The sequence below is a fragment of the Natrix helvetica genome, assembly GCF_964273705.1.
Source record: "Natrix helvetica genome assembly, chromosome: 5".
Classification (NCBI taxonomy): domain Eukaryota; kingdom Metazoa; phylum Chordata; class Lepidosauria; order Squamata; family Natricidae; genus Natrix; species Natrix helvetica.
Window position 1 is genome coordinate 28,679,652 of NC_138551.1, and position 14,846 is coordinate 28,694,497.

General features: G+C 38.6%; 1 protein-coding gene across 3 annotated transcripts in view; it reads right to left on the bottom strand.

The window, feature by feature from the left end:
* Nucleotides 1-12,540, bottom strand: part of P2RY1 (purinergic receptor P2Y1) — a 28,780-nt gene extending 16,240 nt beyond the window's left edge. The window contains exons 1-3 of one of the 3 annotated variants that reach the window (XM_081953676.1): nt 12,171-12,540; nt 8,060-9,140; nt 2,531-3,012 (exon numbers count right to left, since the gene is read on the bottom strand). In XM_081953676.1, coding sequence (XP_081809802.1) covers nt 2,978-3,012; nt 8,060-9,083 — 1,059 coding nt within the window. In that variant the 5' untranslated portion in view covers nt 9,084-9,140; nt 12,171-12,540 and the 3' untranslated portion in view covers nt 2,531-2,977. The other 2 variants (XM_081953674.1, XM_081953675.1) reach the window with 2 other exon arrangements.
* Nucleotides 12,541-14,846: the final 2,306 nt, after the last annotated feature.

Consider the following 14,846-nt stretch of genomic DNA (forward strand, 5'->3'; position numbering starts at 1 on the left):
GCTGTTACAAATAAGGCAAAAGCTACTTTTGTTAAGTAAAAGCACTTCCTTTCATCTGTTTCCAAAATTTATCAGAGAGATCCAACCATAGTAGAGGAATGCAAAAGAACCAAAAAAAGGATGGTGGAGGGAGCAGCAAAAATACAACATATCTAGCCCAAAATATCAACCTGAATGAGGAAAGAATAAACCCATCTCCATGATGCGAAACCTAGTGAAAATTCATAATAATCTCTCTCCGTACTCTTCTGGAACTAATATATATGTCATTTAAGCATAAATATGAAATTATTTATCTCATAATCCTTGGCTTGAAATCAAATTCCTCTTATAATAAATGGCATATGGGCAAGTTAAGACAATAAGATTAAAGAGATTTCCTATCGAACCATATCATTGATAATGGTAAGCGCCAAATCATAGGGAAGAGACAGTGTTTCATTACAACTTCAATACATTTTAGATGGCCCTCAGATCTAAAGAAACAGAAGAGCCCAAAGCCATAGGATAGGATGGAGCATTTTAATAAAGATGGGGAAATGGAGTGTGTGTTTATCTAAAATTGTGCATCATGCCATGAAAGCTAGTTTAAAACAAAGATGTTGTAACACATTATAGAAATAAATACCCTCTCTGAATTGTAAAAATCTTGATGACTGCTAGATGACAGAAAAGCGCTATAGTTTTTGTTACTCTATTGTGATCTTGGAGCCCAAATAATATATATATATTTACCAAGAATTGGTAGCCCTAATGAAAATAGGAGGTTGCAAATGCCCAACATTCCTTGCTTCAGGTATGTACATGTATACATTAAGGGACAGGAAATCCAATGCCTTATAAATGTTCCTATAAATTTTAAGAAATGTTCTTCATTATAACTCTCAAAAGATTCCTGGCCTTGAGCCATACTAGATAGGGCTAATATCAGTTGCAATTCTTGAGAATACAAAATTGACTATTTTGTTTCTATCCTTGATCTATAAGCACCTTTAAAAATGGGGAAAAAGAACAAAAAAAAGTAAAATGTTCAAATTTAGAGCAATGATATCTAAAATGGAAAAAAATGAACACAGTGTAGGTGGGAGGCTTGACAAATGGATAGATAATTTCACACTAAAATGTGCTTTTTGCATTCTATAACATCTAAATTTGTTCCAGACTTCAGTATTTATACGGAAAGTAGAACTGAACCCAAATCATAACATTTGCCTGGTTTGATCATTAAAGAAAGTGAACTTAAATTTTACATTCTGCATTTATTTCATGTCCAGTTGACTCAGGTGAGATGACACATTTCTCTTCAATGAGTCGCCTTAAAAATCACCCAGCATTTCATAAGCTGATTAGAAAAGCTGCTAGAAAATTCCATTCATGTGCTCCAGATGCACAAACCTTTTCTGGATATCAGCACATCGGGAAAGACTATAATGGAAATCAATTCAGACACTTATTTCAATATTAGAAGGGAGGGGGCCTACATTATTTGTTAAAGCAGGATTTGAAGCATACTTCACATAAGAATTCGTTGAAAGACAGTACCTTTTTGAAATTTTGCACAATCCTTATTGCTCATACATTAGAACCACAAAGAGGAAACCAGGATTGTGGCCATTGGTTTAATGCTTGGCAACTAATTGGTTACATTAATGATTTCTTTTAAAACTTAATTCATGGCTATAACAAATACACAAAGTCAGATCATTGGAAACATTGGCAAGTGAACAACTGTTCCTTCACTTCTGGTGAACAAGTTAGAAATGATGTGTGTAAAGCCATTAGTTCTCCAGTAAAATAGGTTTGATAAATACCATCAACCAAGATTCTTCCATAAGGAAGTATTCTCCAAAATATGAATTTTGTTATTGTTTTTGTATTTGGAGAAACCATCTTGAGCATGGGGCCATAAAGAGAACAGAGTATAATATATATACCCATCATTCTCAATTGCCACATATGCTCACTCTATTTCCACATAGGCTATTAAATAAGCAAAAATCTGCAGTATCTCTCTTTGTTGCCAAATATGACTACACACAGAGATGCATACATGTTGTAAATGATGCCTTTTCTCTATTATATTTACTGAAAAGTATAATTTAATGATAAGTCATGTGAATCCATTCTCTTCACCTGTTTATCTCTATTTCTAGAATCAATATATAGTGTTGATTATAGTATTAAGCAAGCATGACCCTACAGAATCAATAAGATATGGATCAAACATGTTAAACCACACAGACAGCATTAAAATGGAGAAAGATCAGTGGGTCTTAGCTATGTTCTGTTCTAGAAGAAACCTGTTACATTTAGCTTTGAAGGTAAATGTAAACTGGCAACAAAATCTAAAATGATGACACAGAGAATCCTTGACCTGTTCTATATAGTGCAACAAAGAAGAAGAAGAAGAAGAAGAAGAAGAAGAAGAAGAAGAAGAAGAAGAAGAAGAAGAAGAAGAAGAAGAAGAAGAAGAAGAAGAAGAAGAAGAAGAGGGGGGAGGAGGAGGAGGAGGAGGAGGAGGAGGAGGAGAAGAAGAAGAAGAAGAAGAAGAAGAAGAAGAAGAAGAAGAAGAAGAAGAAGAAGAAGAAGAAGAAGAAGAAGAACTCCAGCTTGATAATACAATCAACTACAGCTGCTTTAAGAGCCACTTAAGCTTTGATGGGGAATTTAGATAGCAGGTAGCAGCAGTTAGACTTCTTCATTGAATAAATGGAGAAGAACTCTACTTATATAATGTCTGAAGTACTTCATCCAAACCATTTTTAAGCATGTACAACTTTAATGAATAGCCATCTGTCACAGATACCATAATCTGGATTCTGCACTAAGCATTAATAATTGCTTTCAGGAATCTAGATGGTCTGTTCTAGTTCTATAATTCAGTACTATATCCATCCAGGGATTTGCTAATCCTGCAAATTTGTTTGAAGTAAAGATCCTACTTTGCATCGCCATGTTTTACTTTGCTGTCTTGGAATCACATTCTTTCCAAAGATGGATCAAGATCTGGCCCTATTAAAAGAAAAAACATTTTCTAGTGTTTCATAACAGTGAAGCATATAAAACATCAAGCAGGTCCTGATTATTCAATTAACAACTAAGGCAGTAGGTATATCCTCTTTCTTTTCTTATTTTTAACTGCATTGAATAAGAAGCTGTTTCTGAAATTAGGTCAGATTTTAGAAGCCAATTTAATTTGGCAGAGGTGAGCAGTGATCTTAAAACATGAACAAAAAGCATTCTCTCTAATTATACCAATCTTTTTGGAAGAATGAATCATGTCATTTTCTTAATGAATTTTAAATCTATTAAATAAACTTAATTTATATTTTCCTGAGATCCCTATATGAGAAAAATGCCAGCAGGCTACCGCTGAACTCTAGGTGGTGATTCTTGATTCTTACAAACACCACTAAGAAATCGGGAAATGCCCTATTCTAATAAGATAATCTGCTTGGTACCTTTTTTGTTATTTTTTGACAGCTTTTAAGAGAGGTTCAGTCCTGTCACTCAAAATGTAACTCCTTTTTTCCCTTGATGTTGGGGTGAAAAGATTTTCCAGTATATAAATAATCTTTCTGGCTCACAGGAGACCCAATTTAAAAGATGGTTGAAATCTACCTCCAGAAGAGAATCATCATTGCCACATTGAACAAATGAAAACAAATGGAATTCTGAACAACCTTGCTGCAGAATTCCAAACATTTTGCCAGAACTTAGCAAGTTACAATAGACTTAGGAAACTTTTAACTTCCTGAATGTCCATCTATTACATACCCAGACTAAGAAAAAGTGGAATATGATATGTGAAAGTTAAAATATATTTCTAAAGAGTAAATAAATTCAAAGGTTTTAGAAAAGCCCATTCTATAATTTTGTTCTTAATTCAATTGCTGTGTTAACAAGGCATGTCTCAGTTAAAAAAATATCACAGTTCTCACTGCCACAGGGAAGATATTTCCCTTCCTGCTGATACTCAAAAAAGGCTTTGATACAATTCATTAATCACAAAAAGAAATTTTAAAATGTCATTTATTTATTCCAAATGTCTTGACTTTTCAATTCATTTGAATTGGCCTTTTAAGAAACAGTTTGATTTGCATATGCAACAATGTTTGAATTGTGGCCTTAAGCAACTGCATTTTATATAGTTCAATCTTTGTAGAATAGATTTAAAATTGTTTTTAAGTGGAATTTTGATTCAGATGTAAGTTTCATTGGGGTTAACTTTCAAGTAATAAAACACAGAATTATATCCTAAAATTACATCCTGTATATAGAAATTAACTTTCTTCTGATCTTATGCTTTCAGGTCAGAGGTGGTATTCATCCAGTTCTCTCCATTTCGGGCGAACTGGTAGTTGCGCTGCAGGAGGCTCCGCCCACCTACCCCAATGTAATGTGCGAGCACTACGCATGCACAGAAAGCAATGCACATGTGCTGATGAGGTGCGAGCAAGCAAAGCCAGTGCAACCGCACAACCTCTCACATTTGCGAACCGGTAGACAAGGTAAGTGAATCCCACTGCTGTTTCAGGGGCAGTGGCCACCACTTCCCACCATCTTCCTTGGACAAGATAGCCAATAGCCATGTTGCCTTGGCATGATGGAGAAACGTATTTTAGCACTACGTTGGAGAAAAATCTCTTATCTCATAAATAACCAATTCAGTTTTTGATGGAGAAACAAGAAGCATTCTGAAATCCTTAACACAACATATTTCTTTCTGCTGTTAATATGTAAAATAAATAGATTTTGCAGATTCCATGGAATTTCATTTATCTTTGAGATGTTTTGAAGCTTTGCCAAGAGACTTTTAGAGCAATTCTTGTTCATATGCAAACTACTGAGTATGAATAAGAAAGATGAAAATAGATTCTTTATATTCTTCCGGTAAATTATGGATTTCTGTCAGGACTTGTTAAAACCATTTACAGGATTATACAGCTTGTTCATTTGGTACACAAAAGAATTATAAATAAACCAATTTAAAACATTGGTTCCTAGAGTAAAAGTTTTCAGATATATTTTAGAATATTAATATATGTAAATATAAGTGGTTAAAAATGTTTGTTTTTCAAGTTCCCATTTTAAGGATGTGCTTGTTAAATGTAAATGCAACATGATATGTTGTTCTTGACCTAGTTTAGATGGTTTTTCCTTTATATTCTTCTTTTCCACACTTATATTCTGCCCTATTTTATATATATAAAATATCACACCTTGGTATGAATGAATGTTTCCTTGAACAGGATAAAAATTGATTAAATGCTGTATTTATAACAGCAAACATCTGGACAGCCACTAGATTGTAGCAAGGAAATAGTTTTATGGGTCTATTTCTTGTTATTTCATGCATGTCCAGAGCTTTGCAGTTTAAGTCTGGTTTTATAAGTCTAAAGCACATCATAAAAATGTAAGAAAACAACAAGCAGGCTGAAAATATGAACAAGGTAAAAAGCAGGAGCCAACATAATAGAATGAAAACTAACTGCAGAGATCATATGGGTTAAAAACTATGTAGACACAAAGATCTTCACCTATCAACTTGAAACTAATGAAAAAGATAGTCAATGGAACTCCCACAATAATGATTTCCAGTAATTAGATACTACCACTGAAATGGTTCTGTCAAAGTGTGCCTTAGATGTTGACAGCTCATACAGAGATTAACGTCCTATCTGTTTTAAAATCCATGCTGTTTAATGGTGAAAAATCGAACATAAACAAATTCAAGCATGTCCTTAAGAGTTTAAAACCCACATAAGTTGGAAATGAAGGGTTGATTAAGAATGAATTCAAACACGTAAACATATGAGGGTATGGGAGAGCCCTATTCAAGCATTTAACCCAGTGTTTTCAACCTCAACAACAAAGATGTGTGGACTTCAACTCCCAGAATTCCTCAGCTGACATGCTGCCTTGTTGTCCTATCATTTTTCATGCACTGGTTGGAAAAGCCTGAAAGTCCTCTTTATAGATCTAAATCAGATGAGGCAGAGCCACCTAGGCAGCCTACCTGAACTGGTTTTCCCATTTTCAAATAAACCAACCGTTTCTCCCTCTGACTGCATGAATTCCTAAATTCCTCAAATGTGGAGTTGGGCACCAGATCTTTCTGATGGGCGTATTTTTTTTTCAACTAATCAAAAGCAACGGCAGTTTTTACTTGTTCTGGGGGACCGTGGGGGAGGGGGGGAACTAAAGCATATACTAGAGAAGTAAACAATTTGCCTGAAAAACAGCTGTTGTCGTGCAAAGTGCTTTAGTTTAACACAAACAAATTAAACCTAAAAATAAATCAAATCCCTGTCTTTATGCTGTCAAAAATATAGTCTGTTAGATAAGCTTCATTATTTTATCCAGTGAAAAGCTGAGACCAACTCCAAAATTAGGCAATGATCTAAATTGCTGAATAGGAATTGCATCTCTTAAGTGGAGGAGATATGCTATATTTGCTACGGTGAGAGATTTTTAAAGGCTTTGAGGACATCTCTTCTGAAAATAACAAACACAATGAGCTAAACAACAGAAAAGTGGTTATATCCAATTTTTGTGTTGCTAACAGAATTTATATTCATATGAACATTTCCACCAGCAAATAAATATCAAGGCATGTAGGAAAGGCATATCAAGAGCTCAATGGATTGCCCCAGTCCTAGCCATATCAATATTATTATTATTGGTATTATCAACCAAAGCAAAGAATTTATATTTTATTCTATACAGGCAGAACTGTTAACTCACATTTTCCAGCATATACTAAATCCCGAATCCTGTATGGGTAAGTGAACAGTGAGTAAGTGAATCATATTCTATTATCCTATTGTATATACTATTTACATTCATATCAACCTGTGCTATTATGGAGGCTTCCAGATGTATTAGGTAACCATTCTTGGGGGAGCTGCTAAAGACACCAGATTGGGAATGACTATTTGATAGGACCATGCAATGATTCAGGTTCAGTTCCATAAAGATGTTTTGAATGTGCAGAGCCCAGCCATAGCTTCAGTTTGCAAGTCTTAAAAGCAGTCAGCACATTTGTGGGAACTTGTTTTGAAATACCTTCTTAGAATCAAATCCAAAGTGCTGCAAAGTTCTACTTTCTACATTGATCCAGACCTGGGAGGGAACATTATCTGCTTTGATAGGTCAGCTAGAACAAATCACAAAATAAATGATAATGGATTCTCAGTAGGAATCCAAAATGATAAAGTGCACAGAAATTTAATTCTCTATCCAAAATTGCTACAATAAGGGAACTTACAAGTACACCGGGATACAAGTACCTCAAATCAATATAAAAGTAATAAATTCAAACTGGCTAATATGCACTGAGTTAATTATGAAACCAAAATCAACTATAATAAAATAAAGAAGTAAGAGCAGGCTTCTTATTGATTAAACTGAGTAAAGTATGGCCAACTGCTGGAAGGGCTTTTGTTCTTTTAAATGAATGTAATGAGCTATAATATTCTTGAGGATTTTGTATTAGCCCATAATCATAGATGATCATAGATCATCCTTCCCTTCCTATGACCACAGCAATCAACAAGGAAGAAATTTGGACAGAGAAGAGTAGAGTTGGATCTTACATAAATATTTGATTTCTCAGGGTTTTTTTTAAGTCAAGGATGTGGTTGTATATATAGGGAAAGAGACGCGTAGTCTCTTCTCTCTTTAAATTGTACATGCCACCATGATTTCCATTACATTAACATTTTAGACACTTTTCTCATTTCTTCCTTTAAAAGAATTTAAATTTCACTTCGTTTCCTCAAAGTCTTTTTGGCAACTAAAAGATGGTTTAACACACATACACACACACAAACATATGCACACATGTTCTTCACTGGTTATGATTTGGGCGTTTTTAATGCACAAAATCAGTATTATAAGAATCAAAAGTTAGGATGGCAAAGGATAGAGAGCATTTGCGAAGAAGAAAAAAGCAGGGAAAGGAAGGGAAGGAAAAGGAAGGGACAAGGAACCATTCATAAGCTTGTGTCTCCATTTTGTTTGCACTCAGATAAAATACTCAGAGTCATATCCTCACTTTTGGATTGCACATTGAGCTCACTCCGTCTTGAGGCTTTCCGAGTTGCCCTTGAGAGCTTTCGCCGAAAAGTGTCTCCAGCCAAAAAATATAAAATAGGATCCACGCAGCTGTTGAGACTCGCTAGCCCTCGAGTTACTTGGTAGGTAGCATAAACCCTGTTGTTAAACGCACACATTTCCGGAGTCTGAAAATCCAGCCGGGCGCGTAGATTCAAGTTTTTCATCACGTGGAAAGGAAGATAAGACACAGCAAATACTGCCAACACTATAATAACCAAGTAAATTGATTTCCTCCTAAGCGGAGAATTGTCTAAATCTTTGTAAATCAGTGCTTTCACGATTAATCCATAGCAACCGAGGATCAGAATGAACGGGATGCAAAACAAGACGACAGTGGTGCACATGCTGTAAATAAAGTAGCTACGCAGGTAATCGTCTACTGTTGTGTCATAGCACGCCATGGTTTTCACTTTCCTTACTTCAGTCCCAGAGTAAAAGAAGATGGGAGAGATAGCCACCACCACAATAAACCAGACCAGGGCACTGATGTAAACAGCATTCTTTTTTTTCAGCCTCCCTAATGATTTCAAAGGATGCACCACCCCAGTGTATCTGTGCACACTGATGCATGTGAGGAACAATATGCTTCCATATAGATTGACATGAAAGATAAATCTCTGCAGCTTGCACATGAAATCTCCAAAGATCCAGTCCGTTTGATTGAAGTAGTAGAATATTAGGGCAGGGAGCGTCAGGACGTACAAGAAGTCTGCTAGGGCTAAATTGAACATGTAAACTGAGATGCCACTCCATGGCCTCATGTGGAAGACAAACATCCAGATGGCCACGCTGTTGCCTAGGAATCCAGTGATGAAGACTACAATATAGACAGCTGGCAAGTAATAGAATTGAAAACCAGTTTTGGTCAAGGAACACTTGTTAGTGGCATTGCTGGTCAAATTGATGGCCAGCGCATGGGTTTCAGTCAAATTCAGGACATCCGAAATGAGGGCTTCAGTCATGGTGACACCAATGAGTTCACATCAGTGGCTTTCAAGATCTAGAATCAGCAAGTGTCCCTAGAGAAAAGAAAGAAAGTATCTAAGCTATGTCAATAAAAGAAACAATGCAGCAAAACAGGCAGGAGGAAAAAAATCATATTCAATTTTCAGCAGCTCTAGAAGCCGGGTATTTATTTTTATCCTGCTACAATCTGGTGACTTTTGGTAGCTCACTTGAGAAAAGAAAAATATTAAAACATTCACAGTATCTTCAAACTTAGAATTTAAATAACTAAATAACAATAAAAATCACTACAAGTTGGTTAATTGACAGGGCCATAAGTACTACATTTGCTTTTTTTGGCAGGCATATGTTCCTGCAGACCAATTGAGATGCTTTAATTTACTGCCCATATTTGAATGCCAATATTGTATTCTTTCTAGAATATGATAGCTTCAACCTGTGATCTATTTCCCCATATGCCCTACCACTTGCCACAAAATGTAACCCACGGAACTAGACCTTACAAACTGTAAAACTCAGTCAAGTATCAGTTTTTGCTAAAGCATCTTATGGGCATTACCAGATGAGGCTGCTATTCATCCAATCACCCTGACTCCATGGAATTTTGCAGATCTCAATCTCCATTTGTAGCAATCTTCCTCTCTGCCTACCACCACTGATGCCTTCTCTTAAGAGGGGAGTAAATCTATTTAAGGAGAAAAATGCAGAAGACCTCTGCCATACTTTTTTCACTGGTATTAATAGTGGACAAAAAAACTGTCCATCTGGAAAAACCCTGCATTTTATATGCTGGGATGTCATATACCAGGAAGGCAGATGGAAACGAATGAACTTACTGAAAAATTCAGCCACTGAGAGATCCTATGGTGTAAAGGATCTTAATCAATCTTGACTTAACTTCTTTATTAAGACCACCCCACCCCAGCGCCATCTCTTGCACCATTCATTAAATCTAGCTGATCACTAGCAAGCTGCCAAAACATAGTGCTTAGGAAAGGCCAAAAACCGATGGAATGGATGCAGGTCAGGAAGATTGTTTTTAAAAAGTGTAAACTTGGCATTACTGAAATAGTGTAACCATTTTCCCTGACATTTACTGATCAGAATTGCCATATGGTTATTGGCACGTCTCTCTCTCTCTGCATACATTTTCCCCATTCTAAATATGTATTGTTTAATGAAGTAACCTAGGAGATTATTTCTCTATGCAGATTAATCATAGAAGAGTTTTCAATCGCTACTCTTTCAAAGAAAAATGAATGGAATGTACAGTGCAGAGATTAAGGTCTTTAAATAAGATCCAAATAAATTTCTGTATTTGTTTAGATACCCGTCCTAAACATATTTTCATTATATTTTTATTCTTAACAACATCAGAGGACCCTCCTTTAATATATGACATAGCAGCAGTCTCTCGGTGTTCTACTTTTTCCTCTGCAAATGGCATTCTGTACCTGAAAATAGCCCAGAACCATTCTAATAAGAGGCTGTTGACAAACACAGTTGCCACAATCTGGTCTAATTCCTTTTCAGAGCCATGGATGATAGAAATCACAGCTACAGGTGGCCTCCACGCAATCTGCAAATTAAATGTGAGCTAGAACTATCCTAAGTAAATATTTCAGTTCAACAATCTTTGGCTACTGAAGACAGAGGGAAGGAGGAATAAGAAACGGTTATTCAGGCAGCATATGAATGGCTTCACCACCCCCAGAAAAGTAGCTTGGTTTCTTAAATTCGAGTTAAAGAGATCATAAATGACTGAAGATAGTGGGAAAGTTTCTGAAAATTATATGGGTGGTGGCAGAAAAGGGGACATAATCCAGATACCCCCTCCCCCCAAGAAAATAATTATTGGTATTCCATGAGAAGGATTACACACAGCCCAAAAAGCTGGAGCAGGTGGACAAGAAAACTGCAGGGAGCAACAGTAAATGTTAAACTGCATAGAAATGAACAGAGTATCAGACAACAAGATAGCTGTAGCAAGACAAATGAAATGAAGAAAATTTAGCTGTGCATCCTTAGACACCTATGGCTATGTCCCCAGTTCTGGCACTCCAGCTCCTCAAAAACTATGAAACCATAGCTTTATCCATACATATATTGAACCATCAAGTGTCCCTATAACAAATCACAATGTCTGTGTTCACACAACATGCCAAGGCATATTGATATCTGTGGGGCCATCATTCTCAATCATGATTTGTGGGGTTAGCAGTGATATCAACCTCCGTGGGGTCACATGGGAGATCTGTACCTAGTTTAAGGGCAGCAAAAAGTAACACCTTAAGGTCTTAACTTTTCTTGCTTCTATGCCCATCACACACACACATACACCTTCACCACCACCCCTTTATCCTTGCACGGCAGCTCCTCCCTCCGCCCTAAATGCACACAACACGGAAGTCTCCAGTCAACAAAATGGGTTCAATCTCCAGACAAAAAGCTCAGCCCCGGATTGCAAGTCAAGCACAAGAGGCCCCGCATAGCTCCGGGACATGTACAGAACGCGCCTTCTGCCTGACGTCTCTTTCTTCCGCCGTCTTTTCTTTTCAGTCTCGGCTTGACGGGGCTCTTCTCGCTTCGGCACATCCACTCCAATCGACTTTTTTTTTTTAACTTCCGACTTAAGAATTTAGCGCAAGAGTGTCAGCAAAAGAAAAAAGCAACCACCCAAGACCCTCAACCATCGCTTTTAGCTCCATGCCCTATTTTTTCAACCGGTATTACGGGACCGGGGGGGGGGCTGTTGTGTTACCCCCTACCACGCGCGCCAGGAAGGGGGGGGGGGAACACGAGGATGCCCCCACGGACAGAGCTCGGCGCCTCCTCGCATCTCAGTTACTTTGTCAGGCAAACTCTTCGAGCCCTCCTCTCCCCCCCCCCCCCCCCCAAAATGACAGGCGCCGCGGCAGAGAAAACGAAGCCGTAGATCTCTTGGCTTGGGCAAAGACTTTAGGCGGCGCTTGCAAGGGGGCACTTTCGGAAAGCGATGCTCCCGCCGTTTCCAGGTTTATTTATTTATTTATTTATTTTCGCCTCCGAGCGGGAAAGTTTCGTCCGCGGTTTAGAGGACTTACCTCCTGGAACGCCTCAACGCGCTCGACCCGAGCGGGCAACGCGGTGCCTTGCCGGCGCTCTTAGCGCGGCTGTTGGTGGTGGTGGTGCTGCTGCTGCCCCCGCGCCCTCCGTCGCCTCCTTCTCCTTCATGCCGCGGTTCCTCCTTCGCGGCTCCCGGGTGAGACGGGAGAAGCGGCAGGGAGCCGGCGGCGCCAAGCATGTGACCCGTCAGAGCCCCGAGCTTTGGGCTCCTCCCGGCGATCGCCGCCACATTCCCACAGTGGCGAGGCGAGCGAAGAGCGCGCTGTCAAGGCGCGCGGCTCCGGCAGGCAGGCAGGCAGGCGAGGAAGTGCAGGCGAGCCGCGAGAGGGAGCGCAAGGAGGCGGGGAGCGGCGGCGGCTGAGAGCGGCAGGGAAGAAGCCGCCTTCAGCTAAAGGTTGGTTCCCGCCCCCTGAAGCTCTTCCTCCCCGCGTGGGCATAGGCAGATCCACTTTCTTTTCTTTCTTTTTTCCTGCCGTGGAAGGGCTGCCAAAAATAAACCAATTGGCGATTGTTGCGGCTCAACAATCTGGGTTTTGAGAGTGAGTTCAGGTCGCTCCCAAGGAGCAAATAATATCAAATCAAGAGGATTCATACGTACGTGGATATCTGACTTTTTATCCAGATGTGCACTGATGGACACATTAAGAGATGGTAACCTTTATTGCCTTTTTTTTTACTGGGAGCACAGTGGCTTACATTAAAAATAAAATTCAGTTGCTTGCTTTCAAAAGAATGTATATATCTACCCATACATGTACCTCTCTCTCTCTCTCTCCCTCTCCCTCCCTCCCTCCCTCTCTCTCTCTCTCTCTCTCTCACACACACACACACACACACACACACACACGTTTATAATCACTGTCCATTTGGAATAAGAATAGAATAGAACAACAGAGTTGGAAGGGACCTTAGAGGTCTTCTAGTCCAACCCCCTGCTTAGGCAGTAAACCCTACACCACTTCAGACAAATGGCTATCCAACATCTTCAAGACTTCCAGTGTTGGGGCATTCACAACTTCTGGAGGCAAGCTGTTCCATTGATTAATTGTTCTAACTGTCAGGAAATTTCTCAGTTCTAAGTTGCTTCTCTCCTTGATTAGTTTTCACCCATTGCTTCTTGTTCTACCCTCAGGTGCCTTAGAGAATAGTTTGACTCCCTCTTCTTTGTGGCAACCCCTGAGATACTGGAACACTGCTATCATGTCTCCCCTAGTCCTTCTTTATATTAAACTAGACATACCCAGTTCCTTCCAGTGGGTTGTTCTTCATATGTTTTAGCCTCCAGTCCCCTAATACGTAGCAAAAAGGGGAAACTTGAGAGTTCACAAGGTTGATGCTATATGGAACAAAAAACTGTCCAGTTATCTTAACTAAAGACATTCTGATGTCTTTGAGAAAGGAGCCTTGCTTGAGTCTGGCTTGCTGTGAAAATTTAAAATGGCATTTTGCACTTGTCTTGATTACAGTATAAATTAGCAACCGTACAGCAACAATTGGTTAGAGAGCAAACAGAGTTCCTCAGAAAATATTTCCATATTATGCTTGTCTTTGTATTCAAATTTGCAGTGCAGAGTTTCATCAGTTCATTGGCTGATAGGAATGTTTTAATTAGTGAATTAATTGCTTAAAACAGTTTGGTTGATAAATTAGATGCTGCTCTTCATTAATCTGGGCTACAGGTTCTAAACGCCTCTTGTCTATGGAGATTCTCAATCATCCAGGTCACGGCTGTCCCAAAGGAGCTGAAGAAGCTTCTTGGATGAGAAGTGAAATGTCTTAAAGAAAAAACAGAAGGGCCAATCACCTCTTTAAAAAGCATCTTTGAAATAAATGTCTGTTGAAAATCTTACGCACTGAGAGAGAGAAAAATATTCCGAAGTGGTATTTCCTTCTTATGAATAAAAAATATATATGTTTGTTTTAGAATGATACACGCAACGATACAAAGTATTTAAATTTATATAATCTCCCTCTCTGGAATCCCCACATAAATATGTATACATACTATATACATGCACAAAAAGACCTTTTGCCTGCTCTCTGTAAATCAGATGATAATCCAAAGAAACAGTATGTTTTCCTACAGATGAAGAAAAGCAGGACTATTCTGAAGCATAGCATCCCTTTTAACTAAATGCTGAAAGTTAAACATGGGGACGTTCCTTAAAAGCTGGTATCCTTCTGTATATGTTAGCCAGGTATAGCACTTAGGCATGCTTGATTCATTCAAAAAGGGTCAGCTTGATTAATACTTGGGTAGGGAAATATCTCAGGAATTTTCTTTGTGGGATGAATACCTTTGAATCAGATTTTGGACTCCTGGTCACTGCCTAGACTAATCTCTGCACTTGACAAAGTGGTTTGCCATTGCCTGCTTCCTAGGGCTGAGAAAGAGTAATTGGCCCAAAGCTATCCAGCTGACTTTGGGTTTAAGATTGCCATAAAACTCATATTCTCCTGGTTTATAGCCTGATGCCTTAAAGCCTACACCAAACTAGGTCTCTGGGAATTTGAAAAGGTATCTTGAAAAAAGGATGTTGCAAAACATGTTCTTATTGTGCCAAGAAACTACATAGATGAAGCCATGAAAATGTCATAATTTATTTCCTTCCTTCTTTCCTTCCCTGTTTCTCTCCCCTCCCGTCCCCCTTTCC